The 22,601-nt window shown below is 40.9% G+C and overlaps 1 protein-coding gene across 12 annotated transcripts in view; it reads left to right on the top strand.

Annotated features, from left to right (window-relative positions):
- VPS13D (vacuolar protein sorting 13 homolog D) overlaps positions 1-22,601 on the top strand; it is a 283,384-nt gene that overhangs the window by 44,871 nt on the left and 215,912 nt on the right. For all 12 annotated transcript variants that reach the window (XM_063785968.1, XM_001145053.7, XM_009448445.5 and 9 more), the window contains 6 exons: positions 612-2,825; positions 4,284-4,435; positions 7,490-8,521; positions 12,905-12,995; positions 15,675-15,801; positions 18,223-18,403. In XM_063785968.1, the coding sequence (XP_063642038.1) occupies positions 612-2,825; positions 4,284-4,435; positions 7,490-8,521; positions 12,905-12,995; positions 15,675-15,801; positions 18,223-18,403 (3,797 nt within the window). The remainder of the gene's footprint in view (positions 1-611; positions 2,826-4,283; positions 4,436-7,489; positions 8,522-12,904; positions 12,996-15,674; positions 15,802-18,222; positions 18,404-22,601) is intronic.

Below are 22,601 nucleotides of genomic sequence, written 5' to 3'. Positions count from 1 at the left end.
CCGTCTCAAAAATAAATAAAAATAAATAAATAAAAATGTAAAAAATACAAAAAATTAGCTGGGCATGGTGGTGCACGCCTGTAATCCCAGCTGCTTGGGAGTCCGAGACAGTAGAATTGCTTAAACCTGAGAGGCAGAGGTTGCAGTGAACTGAGATCGTGCCATTGCACTCCAGCCTGGGTGACAGAGTGAGACTTCACCTGAAATAAAAGAACATTCCAGTGGGGGAAACAAATGAACACACAGAAAAAGGAAAAGAAATAAAAGACTAGAGAGGGACGCAAGAAAGGGTTGGTGAAAGCAGCTCACGCCCATGGCAAGGCAGGGGAGAAGTGGGGAGTCAGCATTGGGTCAGCAGGTGGCGCTCATGTCAGGGGGCCTCCAGCTTTTTTCGTGTCCATACTTTTTTATATTTGTGTTTTGATTTCCAAATTTATAGGTAAATTCACACTTAGAAAATGGTAAACAAAGATATTATGCTTAAGAGTTTTCCTCAGTTTTCTTAAACAAACTGGGGTTGGTTGATTCTCTACCTTTCATAATTATTACATTAAGGGAAAGAGGAGGGAAATAGCAGACATATATTTGAATCTTCTTTTTTTTATCTTCAGATAACTCCAGGAGGAAAAGTAGGGATGGGTCAGCATCTGAAGAGACCCAGTTTAGTGATGATGAATATAAGACTCCCCTGGCCACACCTCCTAACACCCCACCTCCCGAGTCAAGCAGCAGCAACGGAGAGAAAACACCTCCCTTTTCTGGAGTTGAGTTCAGTGAAGAACAGCTTCAAGCACATTTAATGAGCACAAAGATGTATGAGAGGTACTCGCTGTCATTTATGGACCTCCAGATCATGGTTGGACGAGTGAAAGACAATTGGAAGCATGTCCAGGATATTGACGTGGGACCAACACATGTGGTAGAGAAGTTCAACGTTCACCTGCAGTTAGAACGTCGATTGATTTATACTTCAGATCCCAAATATCCAGGAGCCGTGCTCTCAGGCAACTTACCAGACTTAAAAATCCACATTAATGAAGATAAAATATCTGCACTAAAGAATTGCTTTGCTCTCCTCACCACCCCAGAAATGAAAACTTCTGACACTCAGATTAAAGAAAAGATTTTTCCCCAGGAGGAGCAGCGGGGAAGTTTGCAAGACTCCGTAATGAATTTAACCCAGAGCATTGTGATGTTGGAGCAGCATACCCGCGAGGTTCTGGTGGAGTCGCAGCTCCTCCTGGCGGAATTTAAAGTGAACTGTATGCAGCTTGGTGTTGAGAGCAATGGCCGGTACATTTCTGTGCTCAAGGTGTTTGGTACCAATGCTCACTTTGTGAAGAGGCCTTATGATGCTGAAGTCTCCCTAACTGTTCATGGTTTGCTCCTGGTGGATACCATGCAGACATATGGTGCTGATTTTGACCTTTTGATGGCTTCACATAAGAACTTGAGCTTTGATATTCCAACGGGAAGCCTTCGGGATAGCAGGGCCCAGTCTCCTGTCTCTGGACCGAATGTGGCCCACTTAACTGATGGAGCTACACTGAACGACCGATCAGCTACTAGTGTTTCACTTGACAAAATTCTTACCAAAGAGCAAGAGTCCCTTATTAAGTTGGAATATCAGTTTGTGAGTTCAGAGTGCCCATCGATGAATTTAGACAGTACTCTTCAGGTGATTTCCCTACAGGTGAATAATTTAGACATTATCCTCAATCCAGAGACGATTGTGGAGCTAATTGGTTTTCTTCAAAAATCCTTTCCCAAGGAAAAAGATGATTTAAGTCCTCAACCTTTAATGACTGATTTTGAAAGAAGCTTCAGAGAACAAGGAACTTACCAGTCTACATATGAACAAAACACTGAGGTTGCAGTGGAAATCCATAGGCTGAACTTACTGCTTCTTCGGACAGTGGACATGGCAAATGGAGAGAAATATGGCAGAAAAATTGCAACTGCAAGTATAGGTGGCACCAAAGTTAATGTCTCAATGGGTAGCACATTTGACATGAATGGTTCTCTCGGCTGTTTACAGCTTATGGATTTGACACAAGATAACGTTAAAAACCAGTATGTTGTCAGCATTGGGAATTCTGTAGGCTATGAAAATATCATCAGTGATATTGGCTACTTTGAATCTGTGTTTGTCAGAATGGAAGATGCAGCCCTCACTGAAGCTTTGAGTTTCACGTTTGTTGAGAGATCTAAACAGGAGTGTTTTCTCAACCTGAAGATGGCTTCTTTACATTATAACCACTCTGCTAAGTTTTTGAAGGAGTTGACGTTATCCATGGATGAACTGGAAGAAAATTTTCGAAGTATGCTGAAAAGCGCAGCCACCAAAGTCACCACAGTACTAGCTACCAAGACTGCCGAGTATAGCGAGATGGTATCGCTCTTTGAAACTCCAAGGAAGACTCGGGAACCCTTTATCTTAGAGGAAAATGAAATATATGGGTTTGACCTAGCTTCGTCTCATTTGGACACTGTAAAGCTAATCTTGAACATAAACATTGAATCACCAGTTGTTTCTATCCCTCGGAAGCCGGGGAGTCCTGAGTTGTTGGTGGGACACTTGGGACAGATATTCATCCAGAATTTTGTGGCGGGAGATGATGAATCCAGAAGTGACCGTCTGCAGGTGGAAATCAAGGACATTAAACTGTATTCTTTGAATTGCACCCAGTTGGCAGGTAGAGAAGCTGTTGGGTCTGAAGGAAGCCAGATGTTTTGCCCACCTTCTGGGTCTGGCAGTGCCAACAGTCAGGAGGAAGCTCATTTCACACGACATGATTTCTTTGAATCTTTGCATAGAGGTCAAGGTGAGGAGCATCAGTCTTTTGTTCTATTTTGTTTAATGATTGAAAACGCAGCTCACGGAGTCCTTTGCTTAAAACAGCAACAATAAAATCCTTTTCTTTTAGAATAATCCTCAGTTAATATTTAAGAAATCAAAGAGTTTTAATAGAATGCCTTGTAGTAGGTTGGCATGTTTTCACTCTTTTCCATTTAATGTCATATTTGACGAAACAGGAATTTACTTACTTTTATTTTTATTTTTTTGGTTTTTTGAGACGGAGTTTTGCTCTTGTTGCCCAGGCTGGAGTGCAATGATGCAGTCTCAGCTCACTGCAACCTCTATCTCCCAGGTTCAAGTGATTCTCCTGGCTCAGCCTCCCAAGTAGCTGGGATTACTTACAGGCACCCGCTACCACGCCCGGCTAATTTTTGTATTTTTAGTAGAGACAGGGTTTCACCATGTTGGCCAGGCTGGTCTCGAACTCGTGACCTCAGGTGATCTGCCTGCCTCGGCCTCCCAAAGTGTTGGGATTACAAGTGTGACCAACCGCGCCCAGGCAGGAATTTATTTTTTTGAAGTGTTCCAGCTTGAAACTATGAGTGCTCATTTACAGAGATGCTTCAGTGGATGGATGTTGTTAAAGTATTGTTTAATTTGGTCAAATATATCTGATTTTCTGTTCCCAAGCTGTAGATCCTTCCTAGTTAAATATTTTAGCCCAAGATGCCTCAAGGGGTTGATGTAAATAGTTTGTGGATATTATCTTCTTTAATATTCTGCCATCTTCTTCTATAATGGGTTGGTCCAGGGTTCTAAGAATAAAAGCTTATGTTTGTATTCTGGATCTGATCAGCTAAAACCAAACAGTCCAATCTGTTGGTCTTGGCACGCAGAGATCAGGTAAGCCCTAGAGCACGCCTTTATTTATTGGTGACGAAATTAATGCCTTTGAGAACTTACCCTTCTGTGGTCATCAGATGTTAATTCACTGATTTGTTTTTATACTTATCAAAAGATTGCTTTCTCTGCTTGGATAAAAGTTGTTTACTTAGAACTTGTATTGTCCTAGATTCTGATTTAGTCCTAATAAGAGGGATACATCTGTATCTGAAAGCTAGGTAAGGATGAATAATTTGGTTTGGAAAATGCCAGCTTGGGTGGCTCAGAGAAGCATAATGTAGTCTCTGGACTGGAATAATGTTCACCACATCGTGCTTTGAAGCTACCAAGTGGAGCATGTGATGAAAATATTGTTTCTTTTTTTGTGTAAATGTATCTTGTACCTCAGCTTGCTATGAGTTTTGGCCTCAGGATAGCTGTCAAGGTTTGCTCTCAATCATAGACCCCAGGTGCCAGGCTAACCTGCCCTCCTGGTCTAAGTGTAACTCATGGGCCATATTTTGTATATTCTACGTTTAATCAGCAGTAATGAAGTAAATATTAAGGTTTATGGTCTATCATTTTGTCTCTTTTATGCCAGCTTTTCACATCCTGAACAATACCACCATTCAGTTTAAACTGGAGAAGATCCCTATAGAGAGAGAATCTGAATTGACTTTTTCTCTTAGCCCAGATGACCTGGGAACTTCTAGCATCATGAAGATTGAAGGAAAATTTGTCAATCCAGTTCAGGTAAATTCATGTCAGGGCAGTTGAAGTCATATGTTTATATTAATACTCTATAAATATGATATATATTTATGTATATTACATGTTGGAAGGAATATATATTTTCAAAGATATATCACCCATGCATAATACCATTGTTGAAACCTTGTTCCAATAATTGTGGAATCCTTTTGTCATGGGGAATCCATCTTGTCAGCCTTTTTCATATGGAGGAGGGGTGGGTTATCTAGAGGAAGACGGCAGATTCTTAATTCCATTGACATTTAGAAATGGGGAAATGATTGCTTACAAAGTCAGAGTCTCCTTTCCCAGGAGGATATCATTCTTGTCGCACTTAGACATACTTAACGCAGCCTGTGAAACATTGTGATCATCTGAGCTGTGGACAGATCCTTTCAACAGAGAATTAGTCCTGCCCTCTCTGAAATGAAATGGGCCAGGATAGAGATTTCTTTTTTTATGGGCATGCATGTATGTATACACCTTTTCTTTTTTTTCCTTCAAAAGTGTCATTTTCCCTGATTTCACAGGGACGAGAGCAAAGAGCAGTACATTATAAGACAGCAATGACAGGCAGGCTCTTAGGACGGTCTGTGGTCTGTGTCTGGCACAACAGTAGTTGGTCTGTGTCTGGCAGCTGCTCAGGAGTAACCCAGGAGGGCTGTTGATGGAGTGGGCCTGCCTTTTGACATTTGTGGTTCCTCCCAGGGGTCTCTGGGACCCCTGAGAGAACTACTCCAAAGCTTTCCCTTCTCAGACTAAGCTTTTGCCCCATCAGTGGTAGCTACCAGGACAAATTTTTCACCTTAAATCTAGCATGTGAAGTAAATTCTATTGGATTATGTTGACTGACTTTTTTTTTTTTTTTTTTTGAGACGGAGTCTCAGGCTAGAGTGCCAGTGGTGTGAACTTGGCTCATTGCAACCTCTGCCTCCCAGATTCAAGCAGTTCTGCTGCTTCAGCCTCCTGGGTAGCTGTGATTACAGGCATTCGCCACCACACTGGCTAATTTTTGTATTTTTAGTAGAGACGGGGTTTCACCATGTTGGCCAGGCTGCTCTTGAACTCCTTGCTTCAAGTGATCCTCCTGCCTTGGCCCCCGAAAGTGCTGGGATTACAGGTGTGTGCCACCATGCCCGGCCTATGTTGACTTATTCTTATGGTTACCATTGACTTAACTGTTGTTTTGATGAAAATCTTCAAAACGTTATTTTAGGTAATTCTTTCATTAAAAATAATTGTTTAAGATAATTATCTGAATTCTTTAATAATTGATTAGTAATTTAATAATTTAATTTTTTAAAAAGTTGATTATGAAAGAATGTAGGCCTATACAAAAGTGGAATAGTCTAATGAGCTTTATGTGCCCATCACGCTGATTCCACTTATGAAGATTTTGCCACATTTGTTTTATCTATTTTTTTTTTTTTGGTGAAATATTTTAAGGTAAATCCCAGATGTCATGCCATTATCACCCCTATGTATTTAGAGTGTATTTCCAAAAACTAGGTGCTTCTTCTTACATAACCACAGTGGTATTTCATGCCTTACAAAATTAATGAGCATTCTTTGATACTATCTAGTCGATTTTCAGATTTCAGAAATATTTTGGATCATCTCAAAAATGTCTTTGTTTTGGGTTTGTTGGAATCAGGATACAGACAATTGGAAGCATTGCATTGGGGTGATACATTGTGTAGGTCTCTGTTCATCTAGTTTCCCTCTCTTTTTTGTCCCCCCATGTCGTATTTTGTTGTGGAACTAAGTCAGTTGTCCTGTGGAATGTCCCACTTTCTGGATTTGGCTGTTCGTGTGCTACTTAACTTGTTCTCCCACATATTTCCTGTAAAATCTATAGAACAGGTTTAGTTCTATAGGTTTGACTGGATTCGGGTTTCTTTTTTGGCAGGGGAGTTGGGAGGTAGACTTCAGGTAGGTGGTGCCGTATACTTCATATTACTTTATATCAGGAGGCACATAATCAGGTCTTTTTTCTCTCTTATTGATGTTAAAGTGGATAATTGTATTTAGGTGGCAAGAGCCTTGATTTCTCCATTGCAAAATTCCCTGTCAGTCATTCACATAATGGTTTATTCCACTAATGAACTTCGATGGCACACATTATTTAATTAGGGGTTACAAAATGGTCACTTTTTCTAATTCCATCATTATTTCTGTATCTATTGGTTGGAATTCTTCTGTTAAAAATTGCCCTTCATTAAATAAAAAACTTGCCTGAAAATTTTTTTTTTTTTTTGAGACAGGGTCTTGCTCTGTGGCCCAGGCTGGAGTGCAGTGGCATGATCTCAGCTCACTGCGTCCTGCACCTCCTGGGCTCAAGCGGTCCTCCCACCTCTGCCTCCCAAGTAGCTGGGACTACAGGCCTGTGCCACCACACTCTGCTAATTTTGTATTTTTTGTAGAGACAAGAGTTTCACCATGTAGCCCAAGATGGTCTTGAACTCCTGGGCTCACACAATCTGCCTGCCTCGGCCTCTCAAAGGGCTGGGATTACAGACGTGAGCCACTGTGCCTGGCTGAAAATATTTTTAATAAGAAATTGTAATTAAAAATGAAGCAAAGGAGAAAGGAAACATAACGAATCATGGATCATCATCATTTTTATCTAAAAAGTACTGCCAGTACTAAACATTGGCTGTTACACTAACTGGTGATGATCAGCCAGTTTTAGAACCATGAACCTTGTTTCTCAGTCCTGTGGTGTATCCACGCCAGACTTTTGTCAACACTCTTCAGTTTCTGCATTCATTTTTGTGGGGTCAGAAAAAGTGACTTTGTTGATTCAGGCATAATCCGCAGTACTTATTGAACTCTTATTGTACGTAGATTATTGTGTAGGGTGCTGAGGGAGGGCCTTGTGAACAGAAGTGGGGCAAAAAGAGGTAAGGACACAAAATACATGAAAAGAGATAGTCTTTGCTATCAGGTAACTTACAGCCTCATGTAGGAATCATGTAGCAACTGTAGACATTTATGGGCATTACATCTACGTGCATTTAATAATAGAGTAACTGAATTTTTCTCTTGTCAATACAGGTGGTGTTAGCAAAGCATGTATATGAGCAGGTTTTACAAACCCTGGACAATCTCGTGTACAGTGAAGATCTGAATAAGTATCCAGCCAGTGCTACCTCCTCCCCTTGCCCTGATTCTCCTCTGCCTCCCCTCAGTACCTGTGGAGAATCTTCTGTTGAAAGGAAGGAGAATGGATTGTTCAGCCACTCCAGCCTTTCTAACACCTCTCAGAAGTCATTGTCAGTGAAGGAAGTCAAATCCTTTACTCAGATTCAAGCCACCTTTTGTATATCAGAGCTTCAGGTTCAGCTAAGTGGAGATCTCACTTTGGGGGCCCAAGGTCTTGTGAGCTTAAAGTTTCAGGACTTTGAGGTGGAATTCAGTAAAGACCATCCCCAGACTTTATCTATTCAGATTGCCCTGCGTTCTCTGCTGATGGAGGACTTATTGGAGAAGAATCCAGATTCTAAATATAAGAACCTGATGGTGTCTCGAGGAGCCCCTAAGCCATCTAGTTTAGCACAAAAAGAATACCTTTCTCAGTCTTGCCCCTCAGTGTCCAATGTGGAATATCCTGATATGCCTCGGTCTCTCCCTTCCCACATGGAAGAAGCTCCTAATGTCTTCCAGTTGTATCAAAGGCCCACCTCTGCATCCCGGAAAAAGCAAAAGGAAGTCCAAGACAAGGACTATCCCTTGACCCCACCTCCTTCTCCAACAGTGGATGAGCCCAAGATACTTGTTGGAAAGAGTAAATTTGATGATTCCTTAGTCCACATCAACATATTCTTGGTAGATAAGAAACATCCAGAATTCTCTTCCAGTTACAATCGAGTTAACCGGAACATTGATGTTGATTTTAATTGCTTGGATGTGCTGATCACACTGCAAACCTGGGTTGTGATATTAGACTTTTTTGGAATCGGCTCCACTGCAGACAACCACGCAATGAGGCTGCCTCCTGAGGGCATTCTACACAACGTGAAGTTGGAGCCACATGCCTCCATGGAGTCTGGACTTCAGGATCCAGTGAACACCAAACTGGATCTCAAGGTATCCTCAGTTCCCTTTGGCTCCCTTAAGCTCTAAAAATGGATTTGGGCTTGTTGATTTAAATACAAGCACTTTACATACTTTGGAAAATATCTCTTGTTGGCAGGGGAGCTATCTAGTCTTCTAGGTGTTTGCTACAAAAGGTAGACGTGAATATTTTGGGAAAGGTTTTACTGTAAATCCCATCTGGAGGCAGGGAAAATAAGTGGTTTAAGAATCTTGCCTTTCCTTTGAGCTCTATAATTCAGTGGAGTTACTTTGCTTCTCTGAACCATAGTTTCCTCATCTTCCATCATCTAAGATGACTAAATGAGGTGATTGTGGAAGGCACCTAGCAAAGTGTGTAATCTGTAATAGCAGCCTTAAAGTGTGGCTTTTGTTTCTGTCTCCCCATTCTCTCAGAACATTATTTGCTTGCATTGAGGGCAACAGCGTAACTGTTAAGAATGGTCTCAAAAGTTGGACTCCCTGAGTTTGAGTCCTGGTACTTTCACTGTACCCATATAGCTATGTGGCCTGGGGCAAACCACTTGGCCTGTTTTGCCCTTAATGTTTTCATGAGTAAACTGAGGATGTTCAGTGGTGCCCCCATCATAGGGTTGTTGTAAGGCCCTCCACACAGTGTGTGGCACACAATAAGGATTTAATGAATGGTAGCCATTATTATTTTTATATTACATGGATTACCATACTTATAACTTGTCCTTGATACTCATACTGTAAGTATTAAGAAAAAAAACCATAAAAAAGACAGCATTTGAGTTTAAGGCTATTCTGCTCTGTGTGATAGACCAGCAGGATGTGAAAGCAGTTAACCTGAATAGCCCATTTGAGGGCACATAGGCCTGCTGTCACTAGCACTCGTCCAGAGCCCTGGAACCCCGGCCGTGGCTGGTAACATTTGTGTGCCTCAAGGATGTTCTTTATCCACATGTCTTAGCATGTGTGGACTTGCACTTCCTGCTGGGGAGAAGTCAGGGAGGAGAATCACATTTTATCCTGTTGCCATTTTCTTATTTCCCATGCTGATAGTAGGCCTCATTCCTCTAGAAATGGAAGACATTTCAGGGTAGAGATGGGAAAGGACCAGCTTACCTTTCTTGTTCCGTGTCTGGTGAATGAATGACTTTCCAGTACTCCGAGGCCTCTGGTACCTTTGGTTTAGCAAGGTGGATGGAACCTGGAGAGGCGTTAGCCATTCCTTTGGGCTTCATGTGTCTGTACCTGGAACTTTATTCTTGCAGTGTCTGTGATGATCTGCGTCAGGAACTCTTTGGTGTTGAATATGCAGTGCTCCCAGAGGGCTTTGCCTTGATTGATGTGGCTGGTTCTACAAGGGAATAGGACTGGATAAGTGTTCCTCAACAATGCATTTTTTAAAATAAGAATTTTTGACAAACATTTTTATTGTGAAAAAATTCAGATACATCACAGAGAAACAGTATAATGAACCCCCATTTGCCCAGTCCTATAATTCATCACATTTACTTTATGCCTTTTCTTCTTTGCTGAAGTATTTTATTTTATGTATTTATTTATTTATTTATTTTGAGATGGAGTCTCACTCTGTTGCCCAGGCTGGAGTGCAGAGGCATGATCTTGGCTCACTGCAACCTCTGCCTCCTGGGTTCAAGCGATTCTCCTGCCTCAGTCTCCTGAGTAGCTGGGATTACAGGTGCGCGCCACCATGCCCATCTAATTTTGTAGTTTTAGTAGAGATGGAGTTTAATCATGTTGGTCAGGCTGGTCTCAAACTCCTGACCTCAAGTGGTCTGCCTGCCTCAGTCTCCCAAAGTGCTGGGATTACAGGAGTGAGCCACTGCGCGTTGCCTGCTGAAGTATTTTAAAGCAAATTCCAGATATATCATTTCACTCTACATACGTCAGTATTTATTTCTAAAAAAAACAATGGACATAGCACAATGCATTGTCACATCCAACTAACAAGAATTCCCTGGTATTTTCTAACACCAGTCCATAATCAGATTCTCTGATTGTCTCAAAAATACCCTTTTATTGGTGGATTGTAGAGGAATGAATGGTTTAAGAAACTTCTTGTCTTTCTATTCTGTTGGTCTCTATAATTCAGTAGAATACTGTGCTTTTGTAAGCCAAAGTTTTCTCATTTACAAAATAAGGAGAATTAAATAAAACGATGCATGAATTTCTTTCTTCCTTTCCTTTCCTCTCCTCCCTTCCCGTCCCCTCCCCTCCCCTCCCCTCCCCTCCCCTCCCTTCCTTTCCTTTCCTTCCTTCTTTTCGAAGGAGTCTTGCTCTGTTGCCCAGGCTGGAGTGCAATGGCATGATCTTGGCTCACTGCAGCCTCTGCCTCCTGGGTTCGAGCTATTCTCCTGCCTCAGTCCCTCGAGTAGCTGGGACTACAGATGTGTGCCACCACACCCTACTAATCTTTGTGTTTTTAGTGGAGATGGGGTTTCACCATGTTGCCCAGGCTGGTCTCAAACTCCTGGCCTCAAGTGATCGGCCTGCCTTGGCCTCCCAAAGTGCTGGGATTACAGGCATGAGCCACTGTGCCCAGCCTGATGCATGAATATTTTTGAATCAGGATCCAGGTCAGGTGCCATGTTACATTTGCTGTCATGTCTTTTAAATCTCTTTTAATTATAGTGTATCTGCCCCCCTCCAACCCCACCGCCTATTGACTTGTTACAGAAACTGGATTAGTGCCTTGTAGAGTGTCCCACATTTTAGGTTTGTCTGTTTTCTTGTTTGACTGTTTGACTTCTTTTATCCTCTATTTTAACAAGTGGATGTTAGCTCTAGAGACCCCATCAGATTCAGTTCAGCTTGGTAAGAACATGCCAGAGGGGCTGCTGAATGCTTCCTGTTGCATTGAGGCAGGAGGCATACAGCGTCTGATCATCATCTGTTAGTGACACTAAGATTTGTGGGAAGAGCTGGTTCAAGTGGTGGTGGTGGTTGGATTCCTCCAAACAAAGCATTTTTAGACCCAGTGTACATGTTCTTTTGGTAAAATTAAATGACTAGAGGTTTTCATTATTTTTATTTTATTTTTTTGAGACAGAGTCTTGCCCTATCGCCCAGGCTGTAGTGCAGTGGTGCGATCTTGGCCCACTGCAACCTCTACCTCCTGGGTTCAAGCCATTCTTGTGCTTCTGCCTTCCAAATAGCTGGAATTACAGACACCTGCCACCATGCCCAGCTAGTTTTTCTATTTTTAGTAGAGACGGGGTTTCATCATGTTGGTCAGGCTGGTCTTGAACTCCTGACCTCAAGTGATCCTCCTGCCTCTGCCTCCCAAAGTGCTGGGATTACAGGTGTGAGCCACTGCATCCAGCGGACTAGAGGTTTTTAATTCCCCCATGATGATCTCGCCTTGAGATTCCTTCTGTGTCTGTGTCAGTGTCAGAAATCATACCGCAAGGGAACTGGAGTTCCCCCCACAAAGTCATTGCTCCAACTATAATAACCCATTGCTTTTTCTCTGTCTTCTTCTGTAAATGATTTTCCTTCTTCCTTTCCTTCTATTACATTCCTTTTTTCTTTTCCCATCTTTTTATCCTCCTGATTATTCATGCACCAGACATTTCCTGAGTACCTACTTTGTGGCAGGCACTGAAGACAAAGGGGTGAAGGCATGGTCCCTGCTGTTAGGGAGTGGTGGATGTGAATTGAAGATTAAATCTGCTCTCAGTCTTTTCCTCACTCCTTCCTTCTCTTCCATCAATGTTTTGTCCCCTGTGATGTTACTCAAAGCAAAAAAGGTTGTTGGGAACTGACTCAACAAATCCTAGACATATAAGATCTTTTTAATAGTTACAATTACAATATTGCATTATGAAATTTATTTGTTACAAAGAATGCTACTTCCAAGACCGGGGATTTTTTCTTCTATTTGTAGTTGTCCCTAGGAAAGAAAATCTTTGATTATGGCTTCTAGGTGAAGTCTCAGTTGGTTAATGGTGGGCTTCTATTAAATATTTGTTCAGAGGCAGTAAATGGGATTCTAAATCATATTTATCATTTTGTTTTGAAAAATTTATCAAAATGAGATTTAATGGATCTGTTTGAGTTACTATAGAATTGTATAATATTAATGATGAATGCCAAAATGAGAAAAATTGTTTTTATAATGTAAAGCATCTCATGAACAGAAAATAGACAAGGCAAGCATAGAGAAGGCACCACAGAAACTGAAATTTAGACTGTCCAGTCTCCGCCCTGTCCTCAGGTCGTGGTTTCTCTGGCTTAAGAAAGCTGAAGTGAAATTGGCATTGTTAAAAGCATTACCTTCAAGTTTCCCAAGCCTTTTTGCATTTTCCTTGATTGGTCTGCCGTTTTCCTGAAAGATACCTTTTCTCCACAGTAATATTGGCCTTGCTTTATCTTGTCTGTTCCTAGGTTCATTCACTTTCTCTAGTGCTGAATAAGACCACCAGTGAGCTTGCCAAAGCAAATGTGTCCAAATTAGTAGCACACCTGGAAATGATTGGTAAGTGGTGGGGGGTGGAGGGAAGCAAACTTGCAAAATCTGGTCAGCATTTGAACATTGTGATCACAAATTGATTGTCCTCACGTGCTGAGTAAGGTGTGGCAGTGGCTTGATTGTGGTTATTAGTCTGGCCAGGATTCATGGTGGTGGTTCCCAAATGCTGGCTTATGGATCAGAATCATCTGGATAGCTTGTTAAAAGTGCAGGTGTTGGCACAGCCTCTTCCCTCCTCCTGTCTCTCATCTCCTTCCCAAGAATCTGATTAAGTTGAGATGGAGCCCTGGTGTCTATCTGTGTTTTCAACAGACTCTATCTAGGGTGCCCATATAACTTTTTTTTTGTTCAAATTGGGATATTTTTGAGAGTTAAAGGGGACATCATTAATATAATTACCCCTAGAAAACGGGCATACAACAGGGCTGTCTCTGGGAAACCAGAGGATATGACTGCATCTAGAGTCATAAATTGGGGGAGCTACCAGTAGAGGCCATGGTGTTATGCAGGAGGACATTGTAGCAAAGCTGGCATTCTTTATTCTGTGTTTTTGAGACAGGGTCTCGCTTGGTTGCCCAGGCTGGAGTGCAGTGGTGCAGTCTTGGCTCACTGTAGCCTCTGCCTCCTGGATTCAAGCGATTCTTGTGCCTCAGCCTTCCAGATAGCTGGAATTACAGGTGCATGCCACCATGCCCAGCTAATTTTTGTATTTTTGGTAGAGATGGTGTTTCACCGTGTTGGCCAGGCTGGTCTCGAACTCCTGACCTCAAGTCATCCTCCTGCCTCTGCCTCCCAAAGTGCTGGGATTACAGGTGTGAGCCACAGCACCTGGCCAGCATTCTCTCTAATGGGACTTTGTAAGTTAAAATTCTTAGTTGAATACAAGTGATCAGCTACATCAGGTTCTAAATAGTAGGATTTTAAAAAAATAATATTTTAACTTATTTTTTTAAACTATAGAGACAGGGTTTCGCCATGTTGGCCAGACTGGTTTCAAACTCCTGGACTCAAACCATCCATCCACTTTGGCCTCCCAAAGTGCTGGGATTACAGGCGTGAGCCACCGTACCCAGCCTTTAGTAGAGATGTATGAAGTGTGAAGTAAAACATTTTTCCTTCCCTAATTATCGAAGATTACAAAGCTCATGTTGATGCTGTAGTAAAAACAAGAATATCTTTTGGGGAAGGAATGAACTGAGGCTGAGGTTTCATGCCTTGTGCAATTATTTTAGAAAAGCTTCTTAGAGGAGATTGGCTTTTTTTTTTTTTTTTCTTCTTACAGCGTATTCCTGTTAATGGCCTTTAAGATTGGTAAAAGCTTGGTTATTTTTGTTAGAAGACATTAGGTATCTAAAATAAGTATGTGGCTGGGCACGGTGGCTCACGCCTGTAATCCTAGCACTTTGGGAGGCTGAGGTCAGGAGTTTGAGACAAGCCTGGGCAACATAGTGAGACCTCATCTCTACAAAAATAGTAAAAATTAACCAGTTGTGATGGCCAGTGCCTGTAGTCCCAGCGACTCAGGAGGCTGAGGTGGTTGGATTGCTTGAGCCTGGAAGGTCAAGGCTGCAGTGAGCCATGATTGTGCCACTGCACTGTAGCCTGGGTGACAGAGTGAGACCCTGTCTCAAAAAATTAAAAAAAAAATTGTGTTTTCAATTCACTGGGAGCTGAACTAGCATGCCAAATATACCTTAGTAATTGTTTTATAACGATAATTATGGTAATAAATTTTGTTTTACAGAGGCAACAGTTCAGAATATTCCTTTTTAGTATCCATACAGTGTTAATAATGACTCATTATAGATTCACATTCTAGTCGTACATGTTTCAGTCACGTCTTCTTTCTTCTTTCCGCCTTCCAGAAACTTCACTCATATATCAGAGTAGTTTCAAATCTGTGTCTCCAGTGCCTATCTACCTCATTAATTTTGGTCTTTCATTAAATCATACTAAAACATGCTTAATGTTGCTTGAATACCTAACATGTTTCTGACACGTCCTCCTTTATTCTTTTATCCAGAGTATAATTAATAGACCTAATGATGTTTAATTCTAGTTAGTGGTCTCATCTCAGAAAGCATCAAGTTTCTGTCTGTATTTATAAAGGTTTTATCCTTTAAATGTGTAATGTTGCTGGGCGCAGTGGCTCACACCTGTAATCCTAGCATTTTGGGAGGCCAAGGTGGGCAGATCACGAGGTCAGGAGATCGAGACCATCCTGGCTAACACGGTGAAACCCCGTCTCTACTAAAAATACAGAAAATTAGTCAGGCATGGTGGTGGGCGCCTGTATTGCCAGCTACTCGGTGGGGCTGAGGCAGGAGAATGGCGTGAACCCGGGAGGCAGAACCTGCAGTGACCCCAGATCGCGCCACTGTACTCCAGCCTGGGCGACAGAGCTAGACTCTGTCTCAAAAAAAAATGTAATGTTGCTGTATTATTTCAGTCCCCTTTGGACTTCTGCATTGAGACTTTTTTTTCCCTTTTTTGCATTGAGACTTTGTTTTAAATATTGCATAAAATATTTTTTGGGGTATATTGGAATATGAAAATTTGATTTTGAGGTTTGATTACAAAGTGAAAAGTCTGAGGCATGTGTATACCAGCTTTTGTTCCAGACATATTTAAGTTGTGTGACAAAAAAGGATACATAGTAATGTGTTCTAACTTTATCATCCCTAGAGGGAGACCTGGCCTTACAGGGCAGCATTGGGAGTCTGTCTCTAAGTGACCTCACATCCCATGGAGAGTTCTACAGAGAACGGTTCACTACCAGTGGTGAAGAAGCACTCATCTTCCAGACTTTTAAGTAAAAATGTCAATCTTTTTCTGACTTGATATTTTATCATAATACTTGCTGTTTCAGATTCTTGTTGGCTAGACCATGAAGAAAACTTTAAAAAATTTTTACCTTCTTAGAGGTGAAATTGAGAAGTTATGGTTATGAGGAGTTCTTCCTGACTTTAAATTTCATTAAAATGGATCTGTGTTGAAGTGGGCTACTTAAAGCTTCATAAACAGATGGGGTATGAGTTAGGTGCGGTGGGTCATGCCTGTAATCTAAGCTCTTTGGGAGGCCAAGGCAGATGGATTGCTTAAAGCCAGGAGTTCGAGACCGCCCTTGGCAACATAGACACTGTCTCTATAGAAGAAAAAAGCCGTCTGTGTGTGGTGGTATGCAACTGTAGTTCTAGCTACTTGAGAGGCTGAGGTGGGAGGATCCCTTAATCCCAGGAGTTGGAGGCTGCAGTGAGCCATGACTGCTACTGCACTCTAGCCTGGGTGACGAAGGGGGGCCTTGTCTCAACACACACACGCACACACACACACCCACCCACCCACCCCAGATAGGGTATGATTGAATACTTCTGACTATTAAAAGCCCTGGGCTCTCTTGCTGGTTTTCCACGAACTTGGTGTATGTCCTGAGACAAGTCATGCAGTCTTTGTGCATCAGTTTTTCTATATATTAAGGGGACTGAATCATTAGAACATTTCTGAGCTTCCATGTAGCTCTAAAAGTTCTGGCATGATTTCAGCCTCAGAAGGTTGTTGAGGATATGAGTTTATTATGCATTTTTGTTTATAAACATGATCTATATTGAATTGTTTCTATGTTAGATTTTAGAAAGGGATCTTCAGGCATGGCTGGTTATTAAAGAATGATTTTCTCAGGGCTGGGCGTGGTGGCTCACGCCTGTCATCCCAGCACTCTGGGAGGCTGAGGGAGGCAGATCACCTGAGGTCAGGAGTTTGAGACCAGCCTGGCCAACATGATGAAACCCCATCTCTACCAAAAATATAAAAATTAGCGGGGTGTGGTGGCGGGTACCTGTAATCCCAGCTAGTCGGGAGGCTGAGGCAGGAGAATAGCTTGAACCTGGGGGACGGAGGTTGCAGTGAGCCGGGATTGCGCCACTGCACTCCAGCCTGGGTGACAAGAGCGAAACTCCATCTCAAAAAAAAAAAAAAAAAAAAAAAAGCTTTTCTCAGAAAATAGGGAGTGTAAAATGGTGGTTTTCAACCCATTTCTTTTTCTTTTTTTTAATCTAAGAGGTATTAGAAAATATAGATGTCCAGGTCTGCCTCTACATATTCTGATTTAATTGGTCTAGGGTCATGCTCAGTCTCTTTTTTTTTTTTTTTTTTTTTTGAGACGAGGTCTTGCTCTGTCACCCAGACTGGAGTGCAGTAGTGTGATCTCAGCTCATTGCAACCTCTACCTCCCAGGCTCAAGCGATTCTTCCACCTCAGCCTTCTGTGTAGCTGGGACCACAGGCATGCACCATCACACCTGGCTAATTTTTTGTATTTTTGGGAGATAGGGTTTCACCATGTCGCCCAGGCTGGTCTCAAACTCCTGAACTCAGGCAGTCTACCGGCCTCAGCCTCCCAAAGTGTTGGGATTACAGGCGTGAGCCACCGTGCCTGGCCAGTGTGTGTGTTTTTTTTTAAATGCTAATGTTCAACCAAGGTTGAGACAAACTGTTTCAAGAAGATATCTGAGGGCTTTGTCATTTTTAGGGGGTTATATTGTACCCTGCTGAGAATGGGTTTGTTTGTGTTCTATACCTTGGTGTCATGACTCTAAAATAAATCCGATAATTAATGTAAAATTCTCAATTTCCCGCCTAGCCCAAAATAAGTACTCAGCAATGTTGGCTGACTGTGTCCTATTTAATAATATTTTTATGGCACCATGCTCCATTAAATTCAGAATAATTTGTAGAAGTCATCTAATTTATCTTCGACTATAGATTCCAGAACTCTTTGACTTACATTTGACTGAAGTAAAAAGATGTCTTTCTGCCTCTAGAAGACAGTTTTTCCTAGAAACATTGATTCTGATGCCTAATTTTCTTTACCCATTAATTCATGGACTTATTTTTATTGTTTTTCACACATCCTCACAATCTTTGCCAGGAACATGGTGAGCAGGAATACTTACCTTTCAGGGCAGGGAGAAAGGTCAGAGCCTCAGGTGGCCTCTGAGTGACCTCAGTGCTAGAGCTGTCCACCTGTTTATACTCCTGGCTATCACACCTTTATCCCATCACAGAAGCTTACAAAAGGAGTAATTATTAGAGTTTGCTTTGTAAAGCCTAATTTTGGATTTCCATTTAATAATTAAAGCTGGTTTTAGGGAAGCCCCTAAACCAACCTGAGTTTTCTTGAAATACTAACTTGTGTCTTGCTGTTATCTGAGTCACACTTTTATCCTAATTTTTAGATATGGACGGCCTGACCCTCTGCTCCGGAGAGAACACGACATTCGCGTGAGCCTCTGGATGGCCTCTGTGCAGTATGTGCATACTCAGCGTTTCCAGGCAGAGGTGGTGGCCTTCATTCAGCATTTCACTCAGCTGCAGGATGTCTTAGGGCGCCAGCGAGCTGCTATTGAGGGGCAGACGGTAGGTAGCCTGGGCCCTCCAAGCTGCTTTTCCAGTTTGACTGACCAGTAGAACTTTTAGGCCTCTAGAGATGAATCTGGAAGAGTAAAGGTAATTTATCCTTGCTAATATGTTCTCCGTGTAGATTAGCTACAGACATCTTGTGTAATTGAAGAGCTTTATTCCTTATTTATTGTATCTCACTTAAATTACCTTCAAACTTTAGCTTTCACTTTCTGTAAAAAAAAAATAAGGGAGGTTTACAAAGAACACTTAAGACTGCTGGTCCCTTTTAGGACTTCAGTGGGGATGTTTCTCTTGGAAAGTGGTAGGTTTTTTCTAAATGCAGTAGATCAGAAGTTCTAAACTGAGTTCGTGGCCCCCGTGGGGTCCTGGTAGTTTATTCATGGCACATCCTAGGCCAAAGGAAACACCAAATGGTATTTCCGTTTACAAAGTAAGTCAGTCTAAACAACAAGTACATATGTCCTAACAACTTAGTAGGTGTTTGAAAAAATAATAACACATAAATGGAAAGAATAATATTTTATTTAATTCTTAAGTAACCACAATGACTGGTAGGAGGTATGTGCCTGTTAGGTATTGCATAACTTCTCAAACTTGGAATCAGGTTGGACATTACCACCCTCACTTCCTGTCCACATTTATCTTCTTATGGTACTTGCTTTTTCTCACAGCAACCGCTGAAGACCCAGCTTCGCAAAGATAAGACCTTACTGAAAGGAGTATAGAATGATCTATTATTGAATGCCAACTACCACAAGCTACTAGTTAGTGCAGTGTCTGGCAGATGTTGTTTTTCCTTCAAAAATTTAAAATGTCCTGGCAGCCGGGCGTGGTGGCTCACGCCTGTAAATCCTAGCACTTTGGGAGGCCGAGGCGGGCAGATCACGAGGTCCAGAGATCGAGACCATTCTGGCCAACATGACGAAACCCTGTCTTTACTAAAATACAAAAATTAGCCGGGCATGGTGGCACGTGCCTGTAGTCCCAGCTATTCGGGAGGCTGAGGCAGGAGAATCGCTTGAACCTGGGAGGCGGAGGTTGGAGTGAGCCGAGGTGGTGCCACTGCACTCCAGTCTGGCGACAGAGCAAGATTCCGTCTCAAAAAAAAAAAGTCCTGACAGCTGCAAGCCTTTGCCACCCTGTGGTGTCTCAGTGCAGTTTGGGAACCATAGAAAATAACAATGTACTTTTGTAACAACGTGTTATTTTTCCTTTTTTAAAAAAACTTTATGGCCAGGCGTGGTGGCTCACATCTGTAATCCCAGCACTTTGGGGGTCGAGGCGGGCAAATCACTTGAGCTCAGGAATTCGCGACCAGCCTGGGCAACATGGTGGAATTCCGTCTCTACAAGAAATACAGAAATTAGCTGGGTGTGGTGAGGCATGTGTCTGTAGTCCCAGGTACTTGGGAGGCTGAGGTGGGAGGATGGCTTGAGCCCAGGAGGTGGAGGTTACAGTGAGCTGAGATCATGCCACCTGCACTTCAGCCTTGGTGACAGAGCCAGACCATGACTCAAAAAAAAAAACAAAAAACAAAACTTTATTAGGTAAAAGATTATAATTTAATAAATAGATACTTTGTAGTGGCAGCATTTTTAAAAATTACATTTTAATTTAAATATAAAATGTTTGACTTGGTAGATATTGATTTGGTACAGTAGCAAAGTGAAAAAGGGCATTTGGAGAAAAGTCTCCTCAATTATTTTTCTCCAACTGTCTAGTTTCTCTCCCTGGAAGCAACGAGTGCTGTCGGTTTCCTGTGTATCTTCCAGAGAATGTATTTTTAAAAAATATACAGGTAGCATAATCAAATGATAGAAAATCTGGAAAAAAGAATCATACTAGTATCTCTGCACTATAGCATGTTTTAATTTGTTTCTGTTGTTTTCTATACATTTTTCTCTGAATTTACTCATGGAATATATAACCTTTTTTTCTTTCTTTAACAACTCAAAAAAAATTTAGCATTTTACACCTATAAAAGATTATCTGTAGCATGTATATATGTCACAGAGTATCATAATAAGATGAATATCTGTGAACCCACCTCTAACTGAAAATTAAAGCATCAGGAAGACAGCTGCCTGCATATGCTGTGTTCCTTCCCTATTCCGTTACCCTGTCAACTCCTCCTGTAACCACTCTGGTGATTTTTGGGTCTATAAGGTCCTTTAAAATTAAAAAGAAAAAATTCCTAAATGGTATCTTTTGCTTTGCTTGTGATCTTTATAAAAATGGTATTAAACCGTATTTAATGTTCCTTGACTTGCTTTTTCCCCCACTTAGTGTGTTGATAAGATTCATTCATATTGTTACATACGATAGCATTTATTTTCACCATTGCATTTCATTCTGTGTATAAATGATTTATCCATTTTCCTTTGGAACACTTGGGCTGTTTACAGTGTTTAGCTCTTGTGTACTGTGAGTCCTGATGCACATACTTGAGACTTTCTCTGATCTCTGAGATACCTGGCAGTGGAATTACTGAGCCATAGGGTGTGCGCACATTTCTCTTCACCAGGTAAAGCCAGATCGTTTTCCAAAACAGCTGTCTCAATGATAGTCTCCCATCAGCAGTGTATAATAATTTCTTTTAATTCATATCTTTGCCAACACTCTTATTGTCAGACTTTTTATTTGATATAAAATGATATTACATTTATGGTCTGCATATGCTTTTATAAAATAATTTAGATTGAGAAATAGCATACAGTGTATCAAGTATGTAAAACACAGTAATTTTATACATGCACTTTTAGAATCCAGCTATTTTTCCTAGCCTTTTTTAGAATCTTTTTCCATCTTGCTTTGCATTTTTCATAGATATCCTATGTAGCAACTATATAATCTATTAGTTTAACCATTTTCCTATTTTTAACATTTAAATTGCTTTCAGCTTTTCATTCTTATGACTAATGCTTCCATGAATATCTTTACAGAAGTGAAGTTTTTTTTTCACTTTTTGAATTATGTTTATAGTATTGATTCCTACAAATGGTACTGTTTTATCAAAGTTATGAACATTTTTGTGACTTTCAATACAACTCTGCTAAATGTTTTCTGTTAGAATCGTGTGCATTTAAAACAGTTATTTTTACCTGTGTGGTTGAAACAGTGGTAAGTCTTATGGTGGTGAATCATTTGGGTTAGGAAATGAGATACTTGTATATTACTGAGTAATTGGGTTTAACTTCCTGGGTTAAGCAGAGTTGAACAATAAGTCTCAAGTTTTGCTTTATCAAATTATATAAGACAAGTAGGAGGTTAAAGGAATGTCTTTCTATTTTGAACATTGTTCAATATGTAGGCTTTGAAGACAAGCTGATCTTCTCAAGAATCTTTAATTCTAGCTGTTTGAATTAGGTTTATATAGAGCTAAGATCTACTTTTATTTGTTGATAAGATTAAGAGGCTATTTTGTTTGAAATTTAAATTTCTTTCACCTTGTATTGGTGACACGTGTTTTTGACATGTAGCTGGGTTTTTATTCCTACATTTTCTGAGGTCTGTAAATAATGATTCAGTGGAACTTTGAATTTCTTTGTATTCTTAATGTTTGAAATTTTAAGAGTATCAGTTATACCAGATGTGTTTGGCCAAATATAAATTATTTCCCATATATTTTACCCCAGAAGTATGATGCAGTTTTCCTATGCCTTCCACTTTACATGTAACCTCTTATATTTGTTACACTTCTTCATTCACCTAGCAACTGGTATTGTAAAGTAATGCTGTGCGTTAGAAATCTTGGGACAAATATCTTGAGTGGGTTTTGCTTCCATTAGCTATGTGACCATCAGGGAGTTATTTTTCTTACTATTCTTCCCTTGACTCAGTTATAGTAGGAATATGGAGATAGCAGAATTAAGTAGCCTGTACTTTTGGCAATAATTATTTATATTAATGATGCTTTGGAGTTTTCAAAGTGCTTTCCTACACATTATCTCATTTGATCCTTATAACAACCCTGTTTGTTCATTTCTTCAGTAATTTAGGAATGAGTGTGTCATGCAGCTTGCCAGGTGCTAGTAACAGAGTGGAAAACAAGAAAGACAAGGTCATTGCCTTCATGGAGTTTATATTTCAGTGGGAGGATATAATCAAGGAAAAAAAGATAATTAGTTATGATAATACCTAATGAGGCGGTGGTCAGCAGATGTGTTACTTTCATTTTATAAGTGAGGAAACA

Source organism: Pan troglodytes, chromosome 1 (assembly GCF_028858775.2).
Source record: "Pan troglodytes isolate AG18354 chromosome 1, NHGRI_mPanTro3-v2.0_pri, whole genome shotgun sequence".
In the NCBI taxonomy this organism is placed as follows: domain Eukaryota; kingdom Metazoa; phylum Chordata; class Mammalia; order Primates; family Hominidae; genus Pan; species Pan troglodytes.
The sequence above is the reverse complement of the archived record's forward strand: the minus strand, read 5'-3'. Positions and strand labels throughout refer to the sequence as shown.